The sequence below is a fragment of the Helicoverpa zea genome, chromosome 22 (assembly GCF_022581195.2).
Source record: "Helicoverpa zea isolate HzStark_Cry1AcR chromosome 22, ilHelZeax1.1, whole genome shotgun sequence".
NCBI classification, from domain to species: Eukaryota; Metazoa; Arthropoda; class Insecta; order Lepidoptera; family Noctuidae; genus Helicoverpa; species Helicoverpa zea.
The window spans coordinates 10,848,137-10,871,041 of record NC_061473.1 but is presented as its reverse complement, the minus strand read 5'-3'; the positions used below and the strand labels follow the sequence as shown (position 1 = coordinate 10,871,041).

The window sequence follows — 22,905 nt, the reverse complement described above, 5'->3', positions numbered from 1 at the left end:
GCAGTGACAAGCGTGTCGTCCGCATAACACGTCAAGTCGGCGCCCGACGGGAGTTCGCCTCTCAGCACCCAATCGTAACCGATGTTCCACAGGAGCGGCCCCAGCACCGATCCCTGTGGAACACCGCACGTCATGAGGTGCCGACCGGCACCGTCATGTCCCCGATATGTGACGCATCTACCTTCTAGGTAGGCCCCTACTGTGCGACGGAGGTAGGGAGGCACGCGGTGATATCTCAGTGCCTCCCGAATACAGCTCCAGGGCAGGGTGTTGAACGCGTTGGAGATGTCTAAAGACACCGCCAACACCACCCCACCCTGGGACACCGTCTCCTCCGCCAGGGCTCTCACGCGCATTATGGCGTCTACGGTGGAGCGCCCGCGACGAAAACCAAACTGGTTGTCGTCCAGGTCCGGCCCCTCTCTGCACAAGTGGCTGACGAGGCGATCTGCGATGACACGCTCAAAGAGTTTGCCCGCCTCGTCGAGCAGCACTATGGGCCGGTACGCGGACGGCGAGTCCGCGGGGCGCCCCTCCTTCCTGAGCAGGACCAGCCTCCCCTCCTTCCACACACTGGGAAACTGACCCTGCTCGAGACATGCCGTGAAGAGCCCTCTCAGCTGGGGCTCTAGCTCCTTCAGAGCCAGGACGAGAGCTCGGCCAGGAACTCCGTCGGGTCCGGGCGCCGTGTTCTTAGCCCGGAGCCGCGACACGGCCGCTCTCGTCTCTGCTTGCGTCACCTCGGGGACATCGGTGCTCTCCTCTTCGGGAGAGTCTGTGGCCGAGGGTGAAGCCATCGTCGGGGGAACGTGTCCCGCTCGCTCAGGGAAGAGCGCCAATACGACCGCCCCTAGCAGCTGGGGCTGCATGCTCTGCACCAGTGGAGGCGCCCATGCACGCAGCTTGCCCCGTACCCAACGGTAGGGGCGGCCCTAACCTAACCTAACCTTTTTTTTTTTTTTTTTTTTTTTTTCTCGGGGGGAAATCCTCATGGACTTCCTCCGCCTGGGGAGAGGCGGAGGGGTGTGCCGGACTCTTACCGGCTAAAACCCCCCTGTGTCCTCCTTACACGTGGGCGCGGGGCCGCGGGAATCCAAATTCTTCCGCAGCCCCGCACTGGTGCTGGCCCGCCTTGCGGGCCTCGCCTCGGGCACGGGGGAGTGAGGTGTTAAACTCCCCCGTGCAACGCCTCAGAGGCGCGCGTCGACACCCGCGCGCGCCTCCGCCTCGGGTCCGTTGAATAGGGGGCGGGGACTTCCCCAAGTCCTTCGCCCCTGGACCCGTTCATGGGGGGCGGAAGAGGGCGTTGTCTGCCCTCCTCCGGCGCCCGGAGCGCCTGCTGCGGGCGGGATCGGCAGTTGAAATCTCCCTCTCCCGTTCCGCAGCTTCCCTCTGCGACATCACGTCCTCGCAGAAGGACACCACTGCGTCCCACGACTCTGCGCTGCCGACCATCTTCCGTACCACGGCCGGCAGCGACAGATCGCCTCCTACTTCATTTGTGAGGACACGGCGCTGCTCCTCCCAAGCAACACACTGAACGAACGTGTGTTGCGCCGTGTCCTCCCCGCCATGGACGCAGTGGTGGCACCGAGCGTCCGGCTCCCTGCCTATGCGACACAGGTACTTGCCGAAGCAGCCGTGCCCCGACAGCACCTGCGTCACCCTGAACGACAGGGAGCCGTGCCTTCTCCCGAGCCAGTCGTCGAGCACTGGCCGGATCGCCTCGACGGTGGCGAGGCCGGCGGTAGGGCGCAGAAGCCTCTGCCGCCATTCCGCCACCAAGACCTGACGGAGCTCTGCTCGGCGCTGCGCTATCTGCCGCTGCACCGGCCTCGAGTCCCGTGCCCGCTCTTCCTCGCGCCACCGATACAGCGACGCGAGTACTTTAGCCTCTAGGTCCCAGGGCGGGGATCCGGCCAGGACGCAAGCCGCCTCGTAGGAAATCGTGCGATACCCGCGGACGACTCTGACGGCCATCGCCCTCTGCGGTCTGCGCAGAATGGCTAGAGTGCTGGCCGCCAGGTCCATCGCCCACACAGGGGCCCCATATAGGGCCATGGACCGCACGATTCCCACGTACAACCGCCTACAGGCGGCGCTCGGGCCCCCCATGTTAGGAAGCAACGTTGACAGCGCGCCCGCTGCACCCATCAGCTAACCTAACCTAACCTAACCTAACCCAAAAGTAACCCATCCTACCCATCCATCCAAAACCCCCTTGTGTCCTCCTTGCACGTGTGCGCGGGGCCGCGGGAATCCAGATTCTTCCGCAGCCCCACACTAGTGCTGGCCCTCGCACGGGCCTCGTCTCTTGCACGGGGTAGTGAGGTGTTCGCCTACCCCGTGCATCATCTCAGGGGCACGCGCCGACACACGCGCGTGCCACCGCCTTGGGTCCACTGAGTAGGGGCGGGAACTTCCCCAAGTCCCTCGCCCCTGAACCCATTCATGGGGGGCGGAAGAGGGCGTTGTCCGCCCTTCTCCTGCGCCCGGTGCGCCTTCTGCGACCGGGGAAGGGAGTCAAAATCTCCCTCTCCCGTTCCGCAGATTCCTTCTGCGACATCACGTCCTCGCAAAAGGAAACCACCGCGTCCCACGACTCTGCACTGCCGACCATCCTCCGCACCACAGCCGGCAGCGACAGATCGTCTCCGATTTCGTTTGTGAGGACACGGCGCTGCTCTTCCCAAGCTACACACTCAGCGAGCGTGTGTTGCGCCGTGTCCTCCCCGCAATGGACGCAGTGGTGACACCGAGCGTCCAGCTCCCTGTCTAAGCGACACAAAAACTTGCCGAAGCACCCATGCCCCGACAGTACCTGCGTCACCCTGAATGACAGGGAGCCGTGCCCTCTCCCGAGCCAGTCGTCGAGTACTGGCCGGATCGCCTCGACGGTAGCAAGGCCGGCGGTAGGGCGCATCAGCCTTTGCCGCCATTCCGCCACTAGGACTTGACGGAGCTCCTCTCGGCGCAGCTCGATCTCCCGCTGCACCGGCATCGAGCCCCGTACCCGCTCTTCCTCGCGCCATCGGTATAATGACGCGACTACTTTCGCCTCTAGGTCCCAGGGCGGGGATCCGGCCAGGACACAAGCCGCCTCGTAGGAAATCGTGCGGTACCCTCGGATGACTCTGACGGCCATCGCCCTCTGCGGTTTGCGCAGGATGGCGAGCGTGCCGGCCGTCATGTCCATCGCCCACACGGGGGCCCCATATAGGGCCATGGACCGCACGATTCCCACGTACAACCGCCTACAGGCGGCGCTCGGTCCCCCCAAGTTGGACAACGATTGTACAACGATGTTCAACGATGATAGCGCGCCCGCAGCGCCCATCAGCTTGGGCGTCAGCCGCCGGAAGTGAGGCCCGAATTCCCATTGGCTGTCGAGCACCAAGCCCAGGTACTTCATGGTGGGGCCGACAGCGATCCGGGCCCCGCTGACCACGATGTGTGATCCCGGCGGCGGCGCACGTCGGGGAACACCATGGAACACGATGGCCTCCGACTTGTTTAGGGCCACCTCCAGGCCCAGGCGCCGGATGCGGTTCACCACCTGTGAAACCGCAGCTGTGGCTATCAACGTCGCTTCCCTGTGCGAGCTCCCCCGGGCAGTGACAAGCGTGTCGTCCGCATAACACGTCATGTCGGCGCCCGGTGTGAGCTCACCCCTTAGCACCCAGTCGTAGCCGATGTTCCACAGGAGGGGTCCCAAGACCGATCCCTGCGGAACACCGCACGACATAAGGTGCCGACCGGCACCGTCACGTCCCCGAAAACTGACGCATCTGCCCTCCAGGTAAGCCCCTACTATACGGCGGAGATAGGGAGGAACTCGATGGTATTTGAGAGCCTCCCGAATGCAACTCGAGGGAAGGGTGTTAAATGCGTTGGAGATGTCTAAGGACACCGCCAGCACCACCCCACCCCGGGACACAGTCTCCTCCGCCAGGGCCCTCACGCGCATGATGGCGTCTATGGTGGAGCGCCCCCGACGAAAACCGAATTGGTTGTCGTCCAGATCCGGCCCCTCTCTGCACAAGTGGCTGACGAGGCGATCTGCTATGATGCGCTCAAAGAGTTTTCCCGCCTCGTCGAGCAGCACTATGGGCCGATACGCGGACGGCGAGTCCGCGGGGTGCCCCTCCTTCCTGAGCAGCACCAGCCTCCCCTCCTTCCACACATTGGGAAACTGACCCTGCTCGAGACAAGCCGTGAGGAGCCCCCTCAGCTGGGGCTCCAGCTCCTTCAGGGCCAGGACGAGAGCTCGACCAGGAACTCCATCGGGTCCCGGAGCTGTGTTCTTAGCCCGAAGTCGCGACACGGCCGCTCTCGTCCCTGCTTGCGTCACCTCGGGGACATCGGTGTTCTCCTCTTCTGAAGAACCTGTGGCTGGGGGCGACGCCATCGCCGGGGGAATGTGTTCCGCTCTCTCAGGGAAGAGGGCCGATATCACCACCTCTAGCAACTGGGGTTGCATACTTTGTACCAGTGGAGGCGCCCAGGGCCGTAGCTTGCCGCGTACCCATCGGTAGGGGTGCCCCCACGGGTCCCGGTCTAGAGACCCCAGCAGCTCCTCCCTGGCACGCGACTTAGAGTCGCCGATGGCCAGCCACAGAGTCTCCTTGGACGCGCGGTACACCTCATACATCGCGTCTTCTTCGACGGGATTCCTTCGACGTCGTCTCCGGTATCGTGTGTACTCGCGGCGAGCCGCAACGCACTCGACACGAAGCCGTGCGATTTCATCAGTCCACCAGTACACCTGGCGCCTTGCGGACTGTTGGCGGTCACGGGGCATGGAAGCGTCGCAGATCTGCGTCATCGCCCCGCGAAACCGCAGCGCCACCGCGTCGACGTCGATGGGGCCGTCCGTCGTCGACTCCCAAATCCAGGACTGGACTAAGGCAGCTTCCTCGAGTAGTTCCTTGTCAATGCGCTTAAGCGCCCAGCGCGGGCCGTCGCTAATCGGGGTTGTTGGATGGCGGCCGTTTACGGTCTGGGCAGAGACGTCGAACCGGATATACCGATGGTCCGACAGCGTCTCCACCTCCACGGCGACATGCCAGTCGCGGACTCGGCTGGCGACAGAGGGGCTCGCAAACGAGACATCCACTATCGACCCGCCCCGCTGCCGCACGCACGTGTATTCTGAACCCCTATTCAGGACGACCAGACCAGTCGTCACCGCCCACTCTTCTTCATGCTCTGGAGGAGAAGATCCTGAGCTCTGGCACAGTGGTTAATGTTGCCCTGGAGGAAATGGAATTGAGCCATTATTGACTTTCCATTCCCTCGGCAACGGTCCTGGGCCGGGAGTCGGCCGCGGAGCAACTAGCCTGCGGGGGCGGCGAGGTTTCCCCGGCAGGTTTAGAGCTCTTCTTTTTCTTCTTGGCCTTGCTGGCAGGTGCGCCGCAGGCTCCTCCGCCCAATTTGTGTCCCGCTGGCTTCCCTGCAGCCGAACACACGCTGCAGTTGAGCGGCGCGGAACACTGGGCCGCCTTGTGGGCGGGCTGACCGCAGCGATAGCAAAGGTCACTACGGTCAACTTCAGCAGTGCACTTTGCTCGGACGTGCCCCTTCTCCAGGCACCGGAAGCACCGCAAAGCCCGGGGCTGCAGGAGCTTAACTCTCGCTGATACCCAGCCCACCAGCAATCTGCCGTTATCGGCTATCTTCTTTGCCGACGCAACAGGACACCGAACCCATACTACGCCGAGTCCGGTGGCGTCGGCGCGTATATCGCCGGCACGTACCTTTTCTGGCAGACACTCACCGCTTCGGGCAACGGCCGCCACCACCTCTTCAGAGGTCACGGAGTCGTCCAGACCAGCAATTCGCACCTCTGCGGTTTTGACTGGCCTGGAGACCCGAACGTCCTCAGGGTTGAGGACCTCCCTCATCTTGGCGGCAAGAGCGTCCGCCTTTTCGGCACTGTCGCTTCCAGTACCAGCCACCTCAAATAGCCGTGCACCCGTGGCAGCTTGCCTGAGGGTAACGGACTGCAGGCCAAGATCTGATAATTTGATCTTGGCCTTGGCCTCGGCAATAACCGACTGGTACGTCACGCCCCGTTCCACAGCTCCGGGCTGTAACGTGAGCGTCACAGCTTCGGATCGCGGAGCACGTACAGCCGGCACTTTGCGACCATCTTTGGTAGACCGTCGTGCAGATTGGGCCCCCTTTGCAGTTAAGCTGGTGGCGCGCGCTACTGCTGACGCCTTCTTAGCGGCTTTGCGAGCCTTTTTACGGCCAACCACCTTCGCCCAAGTCTCACCCTTAGACCCAGAGGTTCCTGACTCGTCATTCGGGGGGGCTCCCTCCGCGGGCTTCCCCACAGGTCTCGGCGGCCCTTCAGCCCTTCGAGAGTCGGCTGCTAGGGGTGGACGGAGGATTTCCGCAGGAAGACGCTGGGAAATTGCCTCCAGTCGAGCATTGACCATGCTCCCGCACTGGAGCATGCAGAGTCGGACAATACGTTCGACTTCCTCAACCCTTTGAGGGCTTGCCGGTTGCGCTGGGGGAGACGGTGCTACTGCGTCTGTGCTTTCGACGGACTTGTGTCGCTGGTGCTGCTCGCTCAGCATGGCGACTTGCTGCCGCAAGTCTTCCAGGTCTCTTCGGAGACGGCCGTTCTCCTCCTGCAATTTCGTGACTTCGTCAGAGGCCGTCCTATTGAGAAGGAGGCCAATAGCCTCCTTGATGTCACCTGCGGCCTCTTTCAAGCCACGGGTGAAAGTACCTTTCAGGCTGCCAGATTTGGTAGCAACCTTCAGTACTAAGTCCACCCCGTCCAAGGCCAGTTGGCTCAGAACTAACGCCGATGGCTCACCCCCTTCTGCTGCCAGAGCAGCACGTCGCTCACGTGCGCGACTAGACATTAGCGACACTTCGTCGGCTGCGACGACCTTCCGCTGCTCCCTTTTGGCGGCGTTAAGTTCCGCTTTGGTGCTCCCTAGTGAGGTGCAACTCTCGACCCCGGGGTCCTCACTAGAGACCCCCATTTCGTAGTCTGTCCCGCTGGCCACTGAGTTCTTGGAGCGCAGGAACCTTCCATGCGCATCCCTCTGCGGCTGCGAACCAGTTGCCTTTCTCGAGGCCGCCGTTGCCGACGTCCTCTTGGGGGCTGGCAGGCCTTCCTCATCGGAGGACAAGCCTGCTGACCCAGCCTCCAGAGCAGGGTCGCGTGGGCGTTTCTCACGCGTCCTCCCGCCTCCACTTTTCTTTTTACCGCTGCCAGTAACATTATCGGCAACAGGGGCCTGGTCGCCTACCCCTGCGCGTCCATCGGTAACCAATTTAACACTCGCAGGCCCGGATACCTGCGAGCGCCGGGCGTCAGCCGGGTCGCATGACAAAACACATTCAATATCGGACATTTTCATATTACGATTTGGGTGGTTACGCACATCACTTCCCCAAGGTGATGCGGCCGTTCTTTTCGGGAGGGTATTTGGTCCTCCCGAGGCCAACGTGTGCCCCTGGTGCAAGATATACCGCCCGCTGTTCGGTGAAAGTAAAAGCTACTTAAACCAATTTTTTTTTTTTTTTTTTGTAATTTTTTTTTGTTTTTTTTTTTGTTTTTTTTTTGTTTTTTTTTTTTTTTTTTTTTTTTCTTTTTTTTTTTTTCTAAATCTACCTTATGTCTACCTTATACCTAACTTAACCTAAGCACCCCCTCGGGCACGACTGCCCCCATAGACAGCAAGTTGCTCCTCAACTTGCTGTCTTACCACCTCGGACTACGTGGCGTAGCAACACGCCACGGCGTCCCCTAGACCGCGGATTGTAAGACGCTCCGCGGCCTACACCTCCTCGCTCCCTATGTGCACTCTGCGGCTGCAGAGCGTCTATAGGGAGCCCTCGGGAGCGACTCCTCCGCTCCTGCCGAAATTAGCCACGGACAACAATCTCCTCTATCCCACCCCCCGCGAAGAGATTATTGTCCGTGCCCAGGGTGCACCGGCCCGGTGACTGCTCTTCCCCTAGGACGTATCCACAGGGACCAGCAGTTGCCGAGCACACGGGGAGGTTTTCTGGCAGGCACCCCAAAAGTAACCTATCCTAACCTAACCCAAAACTAACCTTTTTTTTTTTTTTTTTTTCTCGGGGGGAAATCCTCATGGACTTCCTCCGCCTGGGGAGAGGCGGAGGGGTGTGCCGGACTCTTACCGGCTAAAACCCCCCTGTGTCCTCCTTACACGTGGGCGCGGGGCCGCGGGAATCCAAATTCTTCCGCAGCCCCGCACTGGTGCTGGCCCGCCTTGCGGGCCTCGCCTCGGGCACGGGGGAGTGAGGTGTTAAACTCCCCCGTGCAACGCCTCAGAGGCGCGCGTCGACACCCGCGCGCGCCTCCGCCTCGGGTCCGTTGAATAGGGGGCGGGGACTTCCCCAAGTCCTTCGCCCCTGGACCCGTTCATGGGGGGCGGAAGAGGGCGTTGTCTGCCCTCCTCCGGCGCCCGGAGCGCCTGCTGCGGGCGGGATCGGCAGTTGAAATCTCCCTCTCCCGTTCCGCAGCTTCCTTCTGCGACATCACGTCCTCGCAGAAGGACACCACTGCGTCCCACGACTCTGCGCTGCCGACCATCTTCCGTACCACGGCCGGCAGCGACAGATCGCCTCCTACTTCATTTGTGAGGACACGGCGCTGCTCCTCCCAAGCAACACACTGAACGAACGTGTGTTGCGCCGTGTCCTCCCCGCCATGGACGCAGTGGTGGCACCGAGCGTCCGGCTCCCTGCCTATGCGACACAGGTACTTGCCGAAGAACCCAAAACTAACCTAACTTAACCCAAAACTAACCTAACCAAAAACCTTTTTTTTGGGAGGGGGAAATTCTCATGGAGTTCGTCCGCCTGGGGAGAGGCGGAGGGGTATGCCGGACTTTTACCGGCGAAAAGCCCCCTTGTGTCCTCCTTGCACGTGTGCGCGGGGCCGCGGGAATCCAGATTCTTCCGCAGCCCCACACTAGTGCTGGCCCTCGCACAGGCCTCGTCTCTTGCACGGGGTAGTGAGGTGTTCGCCAACCCCGTGCATCGCCTCAGGGGCACGCGCCGACACACGCGCGTGCCACCGCCTCGGGTCCACTGAGTAGGGGCGAGAACTTCCCCAAGTCCCTCGCCCCTGAACCCATTCATGGGGGGCGGAAGAGGGTGTTGTCCGCCTTTCTCCAGCGCCCGGTGCGCCTTCTGCGACCGGGGAAGGGAGTCAAAATCTCCCTCTCCCGTTCCGCAGATTCCTTCTGCGACATCACTTCCTCGCAAAAGGAAACCACCGCGTCCCACGACTTTGCACTGCTGACCATCCTCCGCACCACAGCCGGCAGCGACAGATCGTCTCCAATTTCGTTTGTGAGGATACGTCGCTGTTTCTCCCAAGCTACACACTCAGCGAGCGTGTGTTGCTCCGTGTCCTCCCCGCAATGGACGTAGTGGCGACACCGAGCGTCCGGCTCCCTGTCTAAGCGACACAGGAACTTGCCGAAGCACCCATGCCCCGAAAGTACCTGCGTCACCCTGAATGACAGGGAGCCGTGCCCTCTCCCGAGTCAGTCGTCGAGTACTGGCCGGATCGCCTCGACGGTAGCAAGGCCGGCGGTAGGGCGCATCAGCCTTTGCCGCCATTCCGCCACTAGGACTCGACGGAGCTCCTCTCGGCGTAGCTCGATCACCCGCTGCACCGGCCTCGAGCCCCGTACCCGTTCTTCCTCGCGCCATCGGTACAATGACGCGAGTACTTTCGCCTCTAGGTCCCAGGGCGGGGATCCGGCCAATACGCAAGCCGTCTCGTAGGAAATCGTGCGGTACCCTCGGATGACTCTGACGGCCATCGCCCTCTGCGGTTTACGCAAGATGGTGAGAGGGCCGGCCGTCATGTCCATCGCCCACACGGGGGCCCCATATAGGGCCATGGACCGCACGATTCCCACGTACAACCGCCTACAGGCGGCGCTCGATCCCCCCAAGTTGGGAAGCAACGATGATAGCGCGCCCGCAGCACCCATCAGCTTGGCCGTCAGCCACCGGAAGTGAGGCCCGAATTCACATCGGCTGTCGAGCACCAAGCCCAGGTACTTCATGGTGGGGCCGACAGCGATCCGGGCCCCGCTGACCACGATGTGTGATCCCGGCGGCGGCGCACGTCGGGGACCATGAAACACGATGGCCACCGACTTGTTTAAGGCCACCTCCAGGCCCAGGCGCCGGATCTAGACACACGGCAGTGTGTCCGCCAAGTTCGAGCAAAAAAAGCGACACACCGGCCGTGGGTTATATTACACGAACCATTTCGGGCCAAATTCGACCCCCCTGTAACTCAAAATCTATTTTATTTACGCATATCAAATTTCTAGTATCTATTGAGACCCCCTCACTTATCTAAAATACAAAATTTCATTAATATACCTATTGTAGGTCTTGAGATATTGACGTCAGAAAATCTCTATTTTTACTATACACTCACTGACTGACTGATTCACTGACTCACTCATCAAAAACCTAGACCACTTCCAATGGTCGTATTGACTTGAAATTTGGCATGGAGGTAGGTCTTTATGTCAAGGTAAAGGGAAAAATCTGAAAATGGCCAAGTGTGAGTCGGTTTCAAAATAATGAAGGTGTTTTATACCCGGTGTAAATTTATACCCCTAAGGAACTAAAACGAACTAAATTTATCTATATTTATATAATATATCTTCGAATGGTTTGTATTTAGTTTAGTTAGAAGTAAAATAGTGTAGTTAGAAGTAAAATAAAAATCTGAAAACGGCCAAGTGTGAATCACTTTCGAAAATAACGAATGTGTAACTTTGATCCACGAACATAATATATGATAACATGTCATGTCAGTCAGTTGGTAAATCTAGTCCATTTAGTTAATCTAGTTCATTTCTTTGTAAGAAACATAGTGCATATTAAAAAATCTAAAAGATAGTATAAATGAGACATTCCTTTAACTAACTTCATCATAAGAAAAAAATAAAATAAACAACCTTACAAAAATGTGAAAGACTGCCAAGTTCGATAATATGGGAATGCTTCGCCTATAAAAGAAGTGAGATCTGAATAAGTACCAAGTTCCATACACATACCTCAGTTAAAAATAGTTACTTTTTAATGATGTTACTTGGCAAGTTTTAATAGAAAATTAAATACTTGATTCATTGCGTTTAGTAGGTTTATAACAAGGTGTATGAAAACTTTCCAAGTAACATCATTAAAAAGTAACTATTACGAGTGACTAATAAAGCAAATACAGATGCGGTAAATAATAAAGCTACCACAGCCCGTGCACGTGACTATGGAAAAGAAAGCAAGCCCGAAGTTCCTAAGGCACCTGTGGCCCTAGTTCAATCCTGCAAGGCGTTCAACTTTTTGACAAAAAAGAATGGTGTGAGGTGCGGTCCAACCAGCATCTCATTAGTTCGGACTGGTCACTACCGCACTTGAAAAGGGCTGATGGTGTCAAGAAAGCTTTTCGGCCTTGAAAGACATGGTACGCTCCGCCTAGGACTGCCAGTAAGTCTGTTAGCCACCCCCCGTAGGGGTCAGCTCATTATCACGGCGTGTGATGCTTTTCGGCTTTGAAAGACTGAGTTATGGCACTGCTCCGCCTAGGACGGCCAGTAAGTCTGTTAGCCACCCCCCGTAGGGGTCGGCTCATTATCACGGCGTGTGATGCTTTTCGGCCTTGAAAGACTGAGTTATGGCACTGCTCCGCCTAGGACAGCCAGTAAGTCTGTTAGCCACCCCCCGTAGGGGTCGGCTCATTATCACGGCGTGTGATGCTTTTCGGCTTTGAAAGACTGAGTTATGGCACTGCTCCGCCTAGGACGGCCAGTAAGTCTGTTAGCCACCCCCCGTAGGGGTCGGCTCATTATCACGGCGTGTGATGCTTTTCGGCCTTGAAAGACTGAGTTATGGCACTGCTCCGCCTAGGACGGCCAGTAAGTCTGTTAGCCACCCCCCGCAGGGGTCGGCTCATTATCACGGACCCGCGCAGGGTACCAATCTTGCATGTTGCGAGTCGCAGCATCATTACAAAGCAGGGACCAGTAAGTATACTAGCCACCCTTTAATAAATGTTTTTCGGGTGCTAGAGTTTCTTCAGAAAGACGACTGGCTGTGCAAGTGGATCTCACCCAGGCTTACACATGTTCTTCGACTAGTATACAGAAGAAGACTGCTTCAGATGACGTGCCTACCATTTGGCTTAAGCACGGCACCCAAGACCTTCGCCACAGTGACCAATTGGGTGGCTCAAACCTTGAGAACTCAAGGGTTACGAATAATTGTGTATCTCGATTTTCTGGTGGCTCACCAAGATATATTCGCCTACTTTTGGATCATTTGCACCATGTTTTGGATAAATCGCAAGCATTATCAATAAGGTAATGACAAAACGCACTACGTGACAAACGGCACAGCAAACTTAGAAGACCTGCATAGCTTGATAGGACTTTTAAACTTCGCAAGTTTTCATTGTCCCATACGGCAGACTGCATTACCGGGCTCTCCTCACTTTCCTCAATGCAGTGTTGAACAGCAATCTATACCTACCCTATTCATGGAACCGTGAGCCAAATGGTGAACAAACCATAAAAAGGGTTCGTTATATGGTTTAAACGATACGAAGTTTGTTGGGTCAACTAGTCTATATATATAAAAATGAATTGCTGTTCGTTAGTCTCGCTAAAACGCGAGAACGGCTGGGCCGATTGAGCTGATTTTAGTTTTAAAATGTTTGTCGTAGTCCAGGGTAGGTCTAAACGGTGAGCAAATAAGGAAAAAAAATTGCGAGTAAGATTCCCGGGACGGGAGTGATTAGACAAAAACCAACTTACGGAATGACGCAGAACCACAAAAGTAAAGTACTAGGACAGCATAATTCACCTTAGTAAAGTATACCAATAACGAAATTTCAATGCAACTGCTCACCATGTACCAGGCTAGCATAACTTATATGAGTATACCAATACCAAGTGTAGGTAGACGCTACTGCTCACCATGTACCAGAGCGGCAAAAAATACACCGGACGCGGGTAATACCGCGGGGAACGGCTAGTTTTACATAAAAATGTGACGTTTTTGTTATCGGTCGGGTTATACCCACCATTTTGAAAAAGTGTCATTCAATTGGAAAATGAAACAGTTGCAGGGTGCCGATAATAACGTATATATTAAAATATAGCACAAACACAATGTCACAGACATTTGACATCAAAGACAGTAATTCGAACAAGCCAATACATGTGGCAGATTATTATTGTATGTGGCCAGTAAGGGCCACAAGGAGTATCCTTCAACATGCCCCCTTAATCTGCCACATGTGTGTAACTTTCACACATTGTCTTCACATAGCAAAACATATACATATACAATGTATAAAAATAACATAAAAACAAGAGATTAAACCATTACAACAAACCAACAAAATTATAAATCTAAACAAAGTACATATTAATAAAAACTTAAGTAACACTTTCATCTTTCATCACCCGCCCTCTTAATGGGTAATCTCGCTAAAGCGTTTTTGAATTTGGGGCCTGGCAGAGACTTTGTTAACATATCTGCCAGCATGTCTTGTGAAGACACATACGTCACCTCTACTGACTCATTCAACATTGCTTCGCGAACAAAGTGAAACCTAATATCAATATGCTTTGTCCTATTATGGTTCATCTTGTTTCTCGCTATGTGATGTGCAGACTGATTATCGTTATAAATAACAACAGGTTTAACACAAATTTTATTTGTTAAGCTGTTTAATAAACTTCGCAAATAAATCGCTTCCTTTGAAGCTTGGCTAATACCTATGTACTCTGCCTCAGTTGAGGAGAGAGCTACACACCGTTGCTTACGGCTCTCCCAAGTTATTAAATTTTCGCCTAACATAAACATTAGACCCGTGAAGGATTTCCTATCATATGACCCACCCCAATCCGCATCGACGTAGCCAAGAAGTTCTAGTTTACCTGACTTTCGGAAGGTTAGTGCAAAATCCGATGTCCCTTTCAGATATCTTAGCACTCGTTTTGCACACTTAAAATGAACTTCATCGTAACAATTATTGAATTGTGACAAAACGCTAACTGCGTGCGCGATATCTGGCCTACTATTTTGAGCTAGATAGTTAAGACATCCTACTAGATTTTGATAGGGTAACCTACTATCAGACTCTAAAGCTTTTTCAAGTCTGATACCAGTTTCCATGGGGGTAATGACTGGTTTGCAGTCCGTCATTTCAAAGTCCTTTAAAACATTCATAACATATTGCTCTTGATCGAGATAAATGTTATTTTCATCTCTCCTAAGTCGCATACCTAAGACATGTCTAGCAGGACCTAAATCCTTGACTTTGAATTTTTTTAATAACCCGGTTTTCTTTTTCTTTTTTGTGTATATTACTACAAAAAATAAAAATATCATCTACGTAAATAACTACGACTATCCTTTCCCTATTTCCTAGTAACTTTTGGTATAAACACGGCTCTATCTTCGATTGCGTGAAACCTAGATTAAGCATCTCCCGGTCAAGTTCATTGAACCAAGCATTCGATGCTTGCTTGAGACCATACAACGACCTATTTAACTTGCATACCTTAGTTTCTTGACCTTTAGTGATAGCACCTACAGGTTGCATCATATAAATGTCTTCCTTTAATTTTCCATAAAGGAAAGCAGTCGTCACGTCCCATTGATCTATGTCCCAATCGTATTCTACAGCTAATGAGAATAAAAGTCGCAAAGTCGAGCTCCTTACCACGGGTGAATAGGTTTCGTTATAGTCTACGCCACGTACCTGTGTAAATCCTTTCGCTACCAGCCTAGCTTTGTACTTTGACACCTTACCATCACTATCTCGCTTAATCTTAAAGACCCATTTACATTGAATCGGCTTCTTATCGCGGGGTAAATCAACTAGTGTCCACGTCTGATTCTCGTGCAACGATTGCAGCTCATCTTTCATGGCCTTCTGCCATAGTGCACGATCAGGTCTACCTAGTGCCTCCTCCACGGTCATCGGATCGCCGTCAATTTGCTGCGAGAGCGTTGATGCACGCGTTTGTATAATCAACCGGCTTCCTCGTACGCAGGTTGTATCTCGGTTCTATACTCGTCTCTGTACTCGCTTCTTCATTCGTAGCGGATTCGGTACTTCCTGTATCTGCATCCTGAAAATCTTCTTCAACGTTTGAATGATCGTCAGGAGATACATCCAAAACCGCAGGTTCAGTTCGTTCCTCCTCAAGGGACAAAGGAACAACTGCGTTCTTCGTCACCTTCGTACCATCACCAGGAAAAACATTTTCCAAGAACTTCACATCCCTCGCAACTGTTATCTTGCCAGTCTGTGGGTGCATAAGTCGGTAACCTTTAGTAAGTTCAGAATAACCAATAAAAGTCAACGCTTCAGTCTTCATGTCTAGCTTTTGTCTTTTCTGCTTCGGTTTTAATGCAAACGCCAAACATCCAAAGATTTTCAAATGACTCAAATTTACTTTCTTACCGGACCAAAGTTCTTCAGGTACTTTATTTGTGACAGCCTTTGTGGGGCTTCGATTCTTTAAGTAAACTACGGTACGTACTGCCTCAGCCCAAAACTTCTTGCTTAGATTCGCCTCACTAAGCAACGTTCTTGCTTTCTCCATAATCGATCTGTTCGCCCTCACAGCTACGCCATTCTGTTCAGGCGTATATGGAACCGTCGTTTGGTGCTTTATACCAGCAGACTTGAAGAACCTGTCGAAGGCATGATTACAATATTCAGTACCATTATCAGATCGAAGACACTTTATCGACTTTCCAGTCTCCTTCTCTACTTCCGCCTTATACTCACGGAATTTATCAAAGGTTTGACTTTTATTTCTTAAAAAATAAACATGCGTCTTGCGCGTATAATCGTCGATAAATAGCAACATATATATGTCGGAGACTGTCATTAGTACGGACACTAAACGTCACACAAGCGCGCCCTCTGGTGGCGTTACCGGTGAAACAACATTTTGGCGCGCTTGGCAGAGTCGTGGCGGTCAGCGTGGCGTCCGCGGTGCTCAGTCTTGATCGAGTCTTGGTCGAGGCTTCGTCGAGTCGTCGCGTTACTGCCTTTCGTTACGTGTAGTGTACCCAGTGTTATTGCTTAGCGTTGTAGTACCTAAACTTATTGTAGTCTTGTGATTTTTGTATTATAATGGTTCTTCTAACCTAACAGAGAGACATGTGTTGCTGGGGAGTTTGTTCCGCCACTTCTTCTCCCCAGCCAAAACACATAGGAAGTGGCGAAGGGCGGGCGTTTTGGGGGCTGTCTTTTGTTCTGACTAATTTGAATAAACGTTTGAGTTTTGAGTTTGTTTGAGTTTTGAGTTTCTTTGAATTATCTCTTTGCTTGATTACCCTAACTGATGTCGGACGATAGTGCCATCCTGATGACGCCTCCGACATCAGAAGTGGGATGTAATCCGAATGCCCACAGGGTCACGTGTTCAAAATGTGAACGTGTAAAAATTGTAGTGGTGAAAATTGTAACGCCTGATACGATACTGCTATCACATTGAATCGATCTAGGTAAGCACTAGGAAGAATCCTAAGTGGTTATTCGGTGGAATGGTTATTTAGGTGTGCCTGTCAGACGCCGGATAGAGGTTGTCTTGAAGGGCAAGTCGACTATCAGACTCCGGATAGAGGATGTCTTGAGTCGCAGATATCAGACGCCGGATAAAGGTTGTCTTGAAATGGTGACTATCAGACTCCGGATAGAGGATGTCTTGAGTCGTTGTTGTCAGACGCCGGATAGAGGTTGTCTTGAAATGGTGACTATCAGACTCCGGATAGAGGATGTCTTGAGTCATCGCTATCAGACGCCGGGGAGAGGTTGTCTTGACGGAAATTGTTGAATTGAGCTTAGTTTTTGACTTTTGTTAGTAAGGTTTGCTATATGAATTTTGCTAGTGTGTATTTAACGATGTAAGTGGACTTTGAATCATCTGGATTAAAAAAAAAATGGAACGTCGATAATTTGAAATGGAGTTTGTAGTAGAAGATTTATTAAGAATTTCAGCGAAGGTACAAGTATGGTAACCACGGTTATGGTAATGGTATCGTTTTCCATTGTTACATGTCAAGCTAGTTATTGAGGGTATGCTAGAAAATTAACTGAATCTGTCTTTTTAGGGTTCCGTAGCCAAAATGGCAAAAACGGAACCCTTATAGTTTCGTCATGTCCGTCTGTCCGTCTGTCCGTCTGTCCGTCTGTCACAGCCGATTTACTCGGAAACTATAAGTACTACAGTGATGAAATTTGATGGGAATATGTGTTGTATGAACCGCTACAAAAATATGACACTAAATAGTAAAAAAAAGAATTGGGGGTGGGGCCCCCCATACATGTAACTGAGGGATGAAATTTTTTTTTTCGATGTACATACCCGTGTGGGGTATCAATGGAAAGGTCTTTTAAAATGATATAAAGTTTTCTAAAAAACATTTTTCTTAAAGTGAACGGTTTTTGAGATATCAGCTCTCAAAGTCGTAAAAAGTATGTCCCCCCCCTCTATTTTTATAACTACGGGGTATAAAATTCTAAAAAAAATAGAGGTGATGCATGCTAATTAACTCTTTCAACGATTTTTGGTTTGATCAAAGTATCTCTTATAGTTTTTGAGATAGGTTGATTTAACTGTAATTTACGGAACCCTTCGTGCACGAGTCCGACTCGCACTTGGCCGGTTTTTTCATGTTTCAATAATGACGGTGGTTATTGTGCAATCTGGCGACAAAATTACTGCGGAGCATCCCAGTTGCCTGCCAGGAGCCCAACGTGTCATCGTGAGGTCCGAGTGTTGGTGCTCGTGCATCTACGTGGCTTCACGTCCGCAAAAGCCTCGCTGTACTGCGCGCTATAGCGATGTGCGCATCGTCACGCACGTTGAGTGGAAACCCGGTGAGACCGATCAATTTTTGGTTTATTTTTGTGTTTATTTGTCATATGACATTTATAAACATGAGAGGTAGTTTGTCTCGCTGATTATTGTCGGTTATGAACCGCCTGGGTTCGAATGTGATAATGTTCTGACATACTGTTCACGTGACCTTCATGAATTGCATTGTTGGGAAAATCGTCAATCAGTGAAATTAGATTTATGCCATGACAGCAATATTGTCATCGTTGTTATGAAAATGTTGTGATAAAATTAACCGATTTCCGATTTCTTTTGCATGTGATAATCCCGTGAGCCTCTCCTGCTTCGAGTGAAAGGAGTCTAGTCTGCTAGTTCGTCGCTGTGGCGTCCGCGAGCGCGACGCCTGGATTCTACTGCGCGCCGGATTTCAGCATGAACATACACAAGGCACTATGCACAGAGATGTTAAGAGACGCCTGAATGATAAACATGGTGAGATCAATCCAATTTTATTGTGGCTTGTCATTGTACATTGTACTGTTTAACTGACTCGTTGGCCTAGTGGTCGCAAGCGTGACTGCTATACACGAGGTCTTGGGTTCGATTCCCGGGTCGGGACGAAATCGCTTTGAGTTTTAGAAACTTTCACAAAACAGTCTAGATGTTGATGATTGATTCACTCGTGCATCGGAGAGCACGTAAATGTGTGTATGCTTGTTTGTTGCGCTTCAATCACAGGGTTTATTGACTGTTAAGTTGGAAGTCATAGAGATGACTGCCGTTGAACACTTGTCACAGGGATGGCTGAAGTGTGTATCTTATGCTTGGTCATAGGGATTACCTGGTTTCTGTTTATCAATTAAAACCTCGAATTAGAATATTTCAGTTTTGCGTCATTTGATTGAATTGTGCATCAGACTAGAGATTTTTGGTAAGGTGTTACATTCACCTTCTCAGTAATTTCATTGTGTTAAGCTGTACCTATGATTGGTATCGGGGTGACCTGGAAGAGACTCGTTGGCCTGTGTGACGGCATCGGGGTGACCAGGAAGAGACCCGTATACATCAGTGGTACAGTTGGTGTCATGTCGCTGTGGTTGTGGTTGTGGTCCCTAGGAGGCCAGGATGGGCTGTGAGCTCTGCTAAGGGACACGACAGTTATGTGAAGCCTATCGAGTAGAAGGCGTTGATGTGAATGACAACCGTAGCTGTAATGATTTAGTAATTTACGAGTTGAGTCTGACTAGCAATTCGATCTTTCTTTGATTTCGTGCTTAGCATTTAATGTAACTAGTTTCTTCATTTAAATTGTGATTGGTATTCTTAAAACCCATAACATGTTTTTGGGTCTTACCATTGTGGTAGTCTGTTGCTGACCCATATGTTGTCAATATTTGATCGGTTGCCTAAGCACTTTCCATTTCTGACTTAACAGATAACATCTAAGGTGAACCGAGCCTGGAGAACAGGACGAGGTCTACTAGTCGAGTGGTGGGCGAGGTGCGCTGCAGTTGCTGTTTGGAGCGTCATCCTCCCCCGGATTTGTCATGGAGGCCGTATGAGTTGCGACAGGCCAGGACATCGCATGTCATCACACAAGGTGAAAGCATTCTATTTCATTGAAAATGTTTAAATTGACCAGACAAACTTCACGATAACCAATTAGAAAATGTTGTAACTTTGAATTATTGAGCAGGTCCCATAGTTGCCGGACAGAGGCAATGTGATATGTTGTGTGTGTTGAATTCGGGTACCGGATGGAGGTCCCGCTGGTTTTGCCGGATTGAGGCAATGAATTGTTAGACGAGGTGGAGAGTACTGCATACTAAATTTGATCAAACGATTTTTAAGTTGGTTCGAATGTTGATTTTGTAATTTAAATGCTGAGATTCTTGAGTTATGACAATGTAAATGTGAATGAGAATAAATTTTGTTGTTTTCATTTTACGATTTCATTTCCCAACGTTTGGTCAGGAAGGCCGAACAAAGGACGTCTTACTTTCCGTGAATTCTTGTTCCAGATACCTACCTCACACGAGGACGTTGGCCGTGTCGGAGACTGTCATTAGTACGGACACTAAACGTCACACAAGCGCGCCCTCTGGTGGCGTTACCGGTGAAACAACATTTTGGCGCGCTTGGCAGAGTCGTGGCGGTCAGCGTGGCGTCCGCGGTGCTCAGTCTTGATCGAGTCTTGGTCGAGGCTTCGTCGCGTCGTCGCGTTACTGCCTTTCGTTACGTGTAGTGTACCCAGTGTTATTGCTTAGCGTTGTAGTACCTAAACTTATTGTAGTCTTGTGATTTTTGTATTATAATGGTTCTTCTAACCTAACAGAGAGACATGTGTTGCTGGGGAGTTTGTTCCGCCACTTCTTCTCCCCAGCCAAAACACATAGGAAGTGGCGAAGGGCGGGCGTTTTGGGGGCTGTCTTTTGTTCTGACTAATTTGAATAAACGTTTGAGTTTTGAGTTTGTTTGAGTTTTGAGTTTCTTTGAATTATCTCTTTGCTTGATTACCCTAACTGATGTCGGACGATAGTGCCATCCTGATGACGCCTCCGACATATAAAGAACCAGCAAATGATGGCTCTTCCATTGGACCGCAGATATCCGTGTGTACTAATTCAAGAATCTGTTCTGCTCGTGTGCCTTTGTTTTTGAACGGGCTTTTACTTGACTTACCTTGGATGCATAGAATACATGGCTCAATTTGTTGTTTATTGTCGAAACTCATACCAGTCACCATATCTTTTAATATCAACATATAATTTTTACCTAAATGTGCTAATCTTCTATGCCATAGGTTTGACAGAGGTTTTTCTGACAATGTCGAGTTGACATATTTTTCTTTTTCATTTAATTTGAAAATTCCGTCAACCTCATTGCAAGTCGCAACTATTTGGTCGGTTTTATTCATAATAGTGCAACCTCTTTTATCAAAATTAACCGAGAAATCTTTCTTTACAAGATCGCTCACTGATATTAAATTCATGGATAGTTGAGGAACATGAAGAATATTTTCCAATGTTAAATTTGAACTTCGGCTAATACTTGGTATAGCATTTCCTCTTCCTTCAACTGATATATCTTCTCCGTTGGCCACTTTGATTTTAAAGTTACTATTGACCTTCTGCAAGTTACGTAACTTTTCGGCATCCCAAGTCATATGGTTTGAGCAACCACTATCCACATACCAGCCACTCTTCTTCGTGGTATTCGTATCCGCCGTACTCAGACACACACTAGCATGGATCTGCTTGCACTCAGATGCCTTGTGTCCCGGCTTATGGCATTTGAAGCATTTGCGCACTGGCTTCCGAGCAATTTGTTTTGTTGCCTGTTTCTGTGTAGAAAGAAGCGCATGCTCACCAGCTCCAGATTTGTTTTCAGTCTGTCTATTCGCTTCTTGCAGCAGTTTAGATTTTATTTGCTCTAAGCTGATTTCTTTTCCGCTGTTGTCTACTGCCATGACCATCGGGTTGTAGTCCGAAGTTAACCCAGCAAGTAGAATGGAAATGATCCAATCATCTGCGACTTTAGCGTCAATAGCAGCTAATTGTTGCGCTATGGATATCACTTTGGATATGTAATGTTCCATGCTTGAACAATTTTCTAGCTTACAGGACCATAATTGACGCTGCAACGCGATTCGTCTGCCCCAGCCTTTGTCTTCATATGCGGCACACAGATTGTGCCATGCCTCACGCGCGGTCTTCACTTCATATACGTAGGCAAAACACTCAGGCTCTAACAGCAGACATATCGTTGTTCGTGCTTGTCGATCGGCATCTTTCAGAGCAGGAGTAATTTCGTCGGCTTCTACAGCCACCCACCAGTTTTTGCACTCCAAGTAGTTTTTGACATGGAATTTCCAAACCTGGAATCCTTCTGCTCCGTTGAGCTTTTTTATTCCAAAAATGGAACCTGACGGACAGTTATTGACATCCGTCATCATAATCGGAAAACAAAATCTCAATTCACAATATATATACGTATATGTATTTTTCTGCTTATCGGCAAGGCATTTCTGGGCTTACTTGCTTTCTGGGCCCATAACCAATTGGAAAACACACATTAACATCAATTTTAAATGTGGCCTTGGACGACCGAGCCTGGATTCAGGCTACTCTTCCCGTTCGCATGGGAGGGCTTGGCGTCCGCAAAATTTCAAGTATTAGCCTACCGGCCTTTATATCCTCCGTCCATGGTACTGAGCAATTGACCAGGAAAATTCTTCCTATCACACTGGCCAATTGCGAGGTACCATGTCTGACTGAGGCTGTAGAGGCTTGGAAAATCACCTGCCCGAATACTGATCCACCCGTCAACCCGTCCTCCCAGAGACAGTGGGATGAGCCGCTCTGCAGAGTTATACGGAATAATCTGCTAAATACGTCAATTTCTTCTGCAGAGCGAGCGCGCCTTCTGGCTGTGGGCGAATGGGAGTCGGGTCTATGGCTTCTGGCACTTCCGTCGTCAAACATAGGCACATTGTTTGACGACACCACTTTCCGGCTTGCTGTTTGCTTGCGTTTGGGTGCTCCGTGCTGCTCTCCTCACCGCTGCCACTGTGGTGAAGCTGTCAGGGGCCTTGGACACCACGGCTTGTCGTGCAGCCGCAGCGCGGGACGATTTGCACGGCATGCGAATATCAATGACATAATCCGTCGTGCTCTTGTTGCCGTAGGCGTTCCAGCCATATTAGAACCCAGTGGTCTGGCACGCGACGATGGCAAGAGACCAGACGGTATGTCGTTGTTCCCGTGGAAGATGGGTAGGTCTTTAGTATGGGACGCGACTTGTGTCGATACTCTTGCACCATCTCACCTTCCTAGCTCGGCGCGATGTGCTGGTTCCGCTGCTGCGGCTGCAGAGAACCTCAAACGCCGCAAATATAGCACCCTGGTTGGTAACTATACCTTTGAGCCGTTTGGGGTTGAAACCCTCGGGCCGTGGGGTCCAAGTGCTCATCTGCTTTTTAAAGATCTGGCAAAGCGACTTGCTGACA

The 22,905-nt window shown here is 51.3% G+C and overlaps 2 protein-coding genes across 2 annotated transcripts; both read right to left on the bottom strand.

The window, feature by feature from the left end:
* Positions 1-4,351: 4,351 nt before the first annotated feature.
* LOC124641488 lies at positions 4,352-10,079 on the bottom strand (the record flags this gene model as incomplete). The annotated part of the gene is made up of 6 exons (XM_047179556.1): positions 9,944-10,079; positions 9,187-9,460; positions 8,804-9,124; positions 5,340-7,233; positions 4,650-4,999; positions 4,352-4,580 (listed from the first exon to the last, which is right to left on the bottom strand). Coding segments are annotated over exons 1-6 (3,204 nt in total), but the record flags the coding sequence as incomplete, so codon positions are not given.
* Positions 10,080-15,718: 5,639 nt separating this feature from the next.
* Positions 15,719-21,495, bottom strand: LOC124641629. Its single transcript, XM_047179784.1, has 2 exons — positions 20,580-21,495; positions 15,719-15,741 (listed from the first exon to the last, which is right to left on the bottom strand). Exons 1-2 carry the CDS (start codon positions 21,493-21,495, stop codon positions 15,719-15,721), a joined length of 939 nt encoding a protein of 312 aa, XP_047035740.1.
* Positions 21,496-22,905: the final 1,410 nt, after the last annotated feature.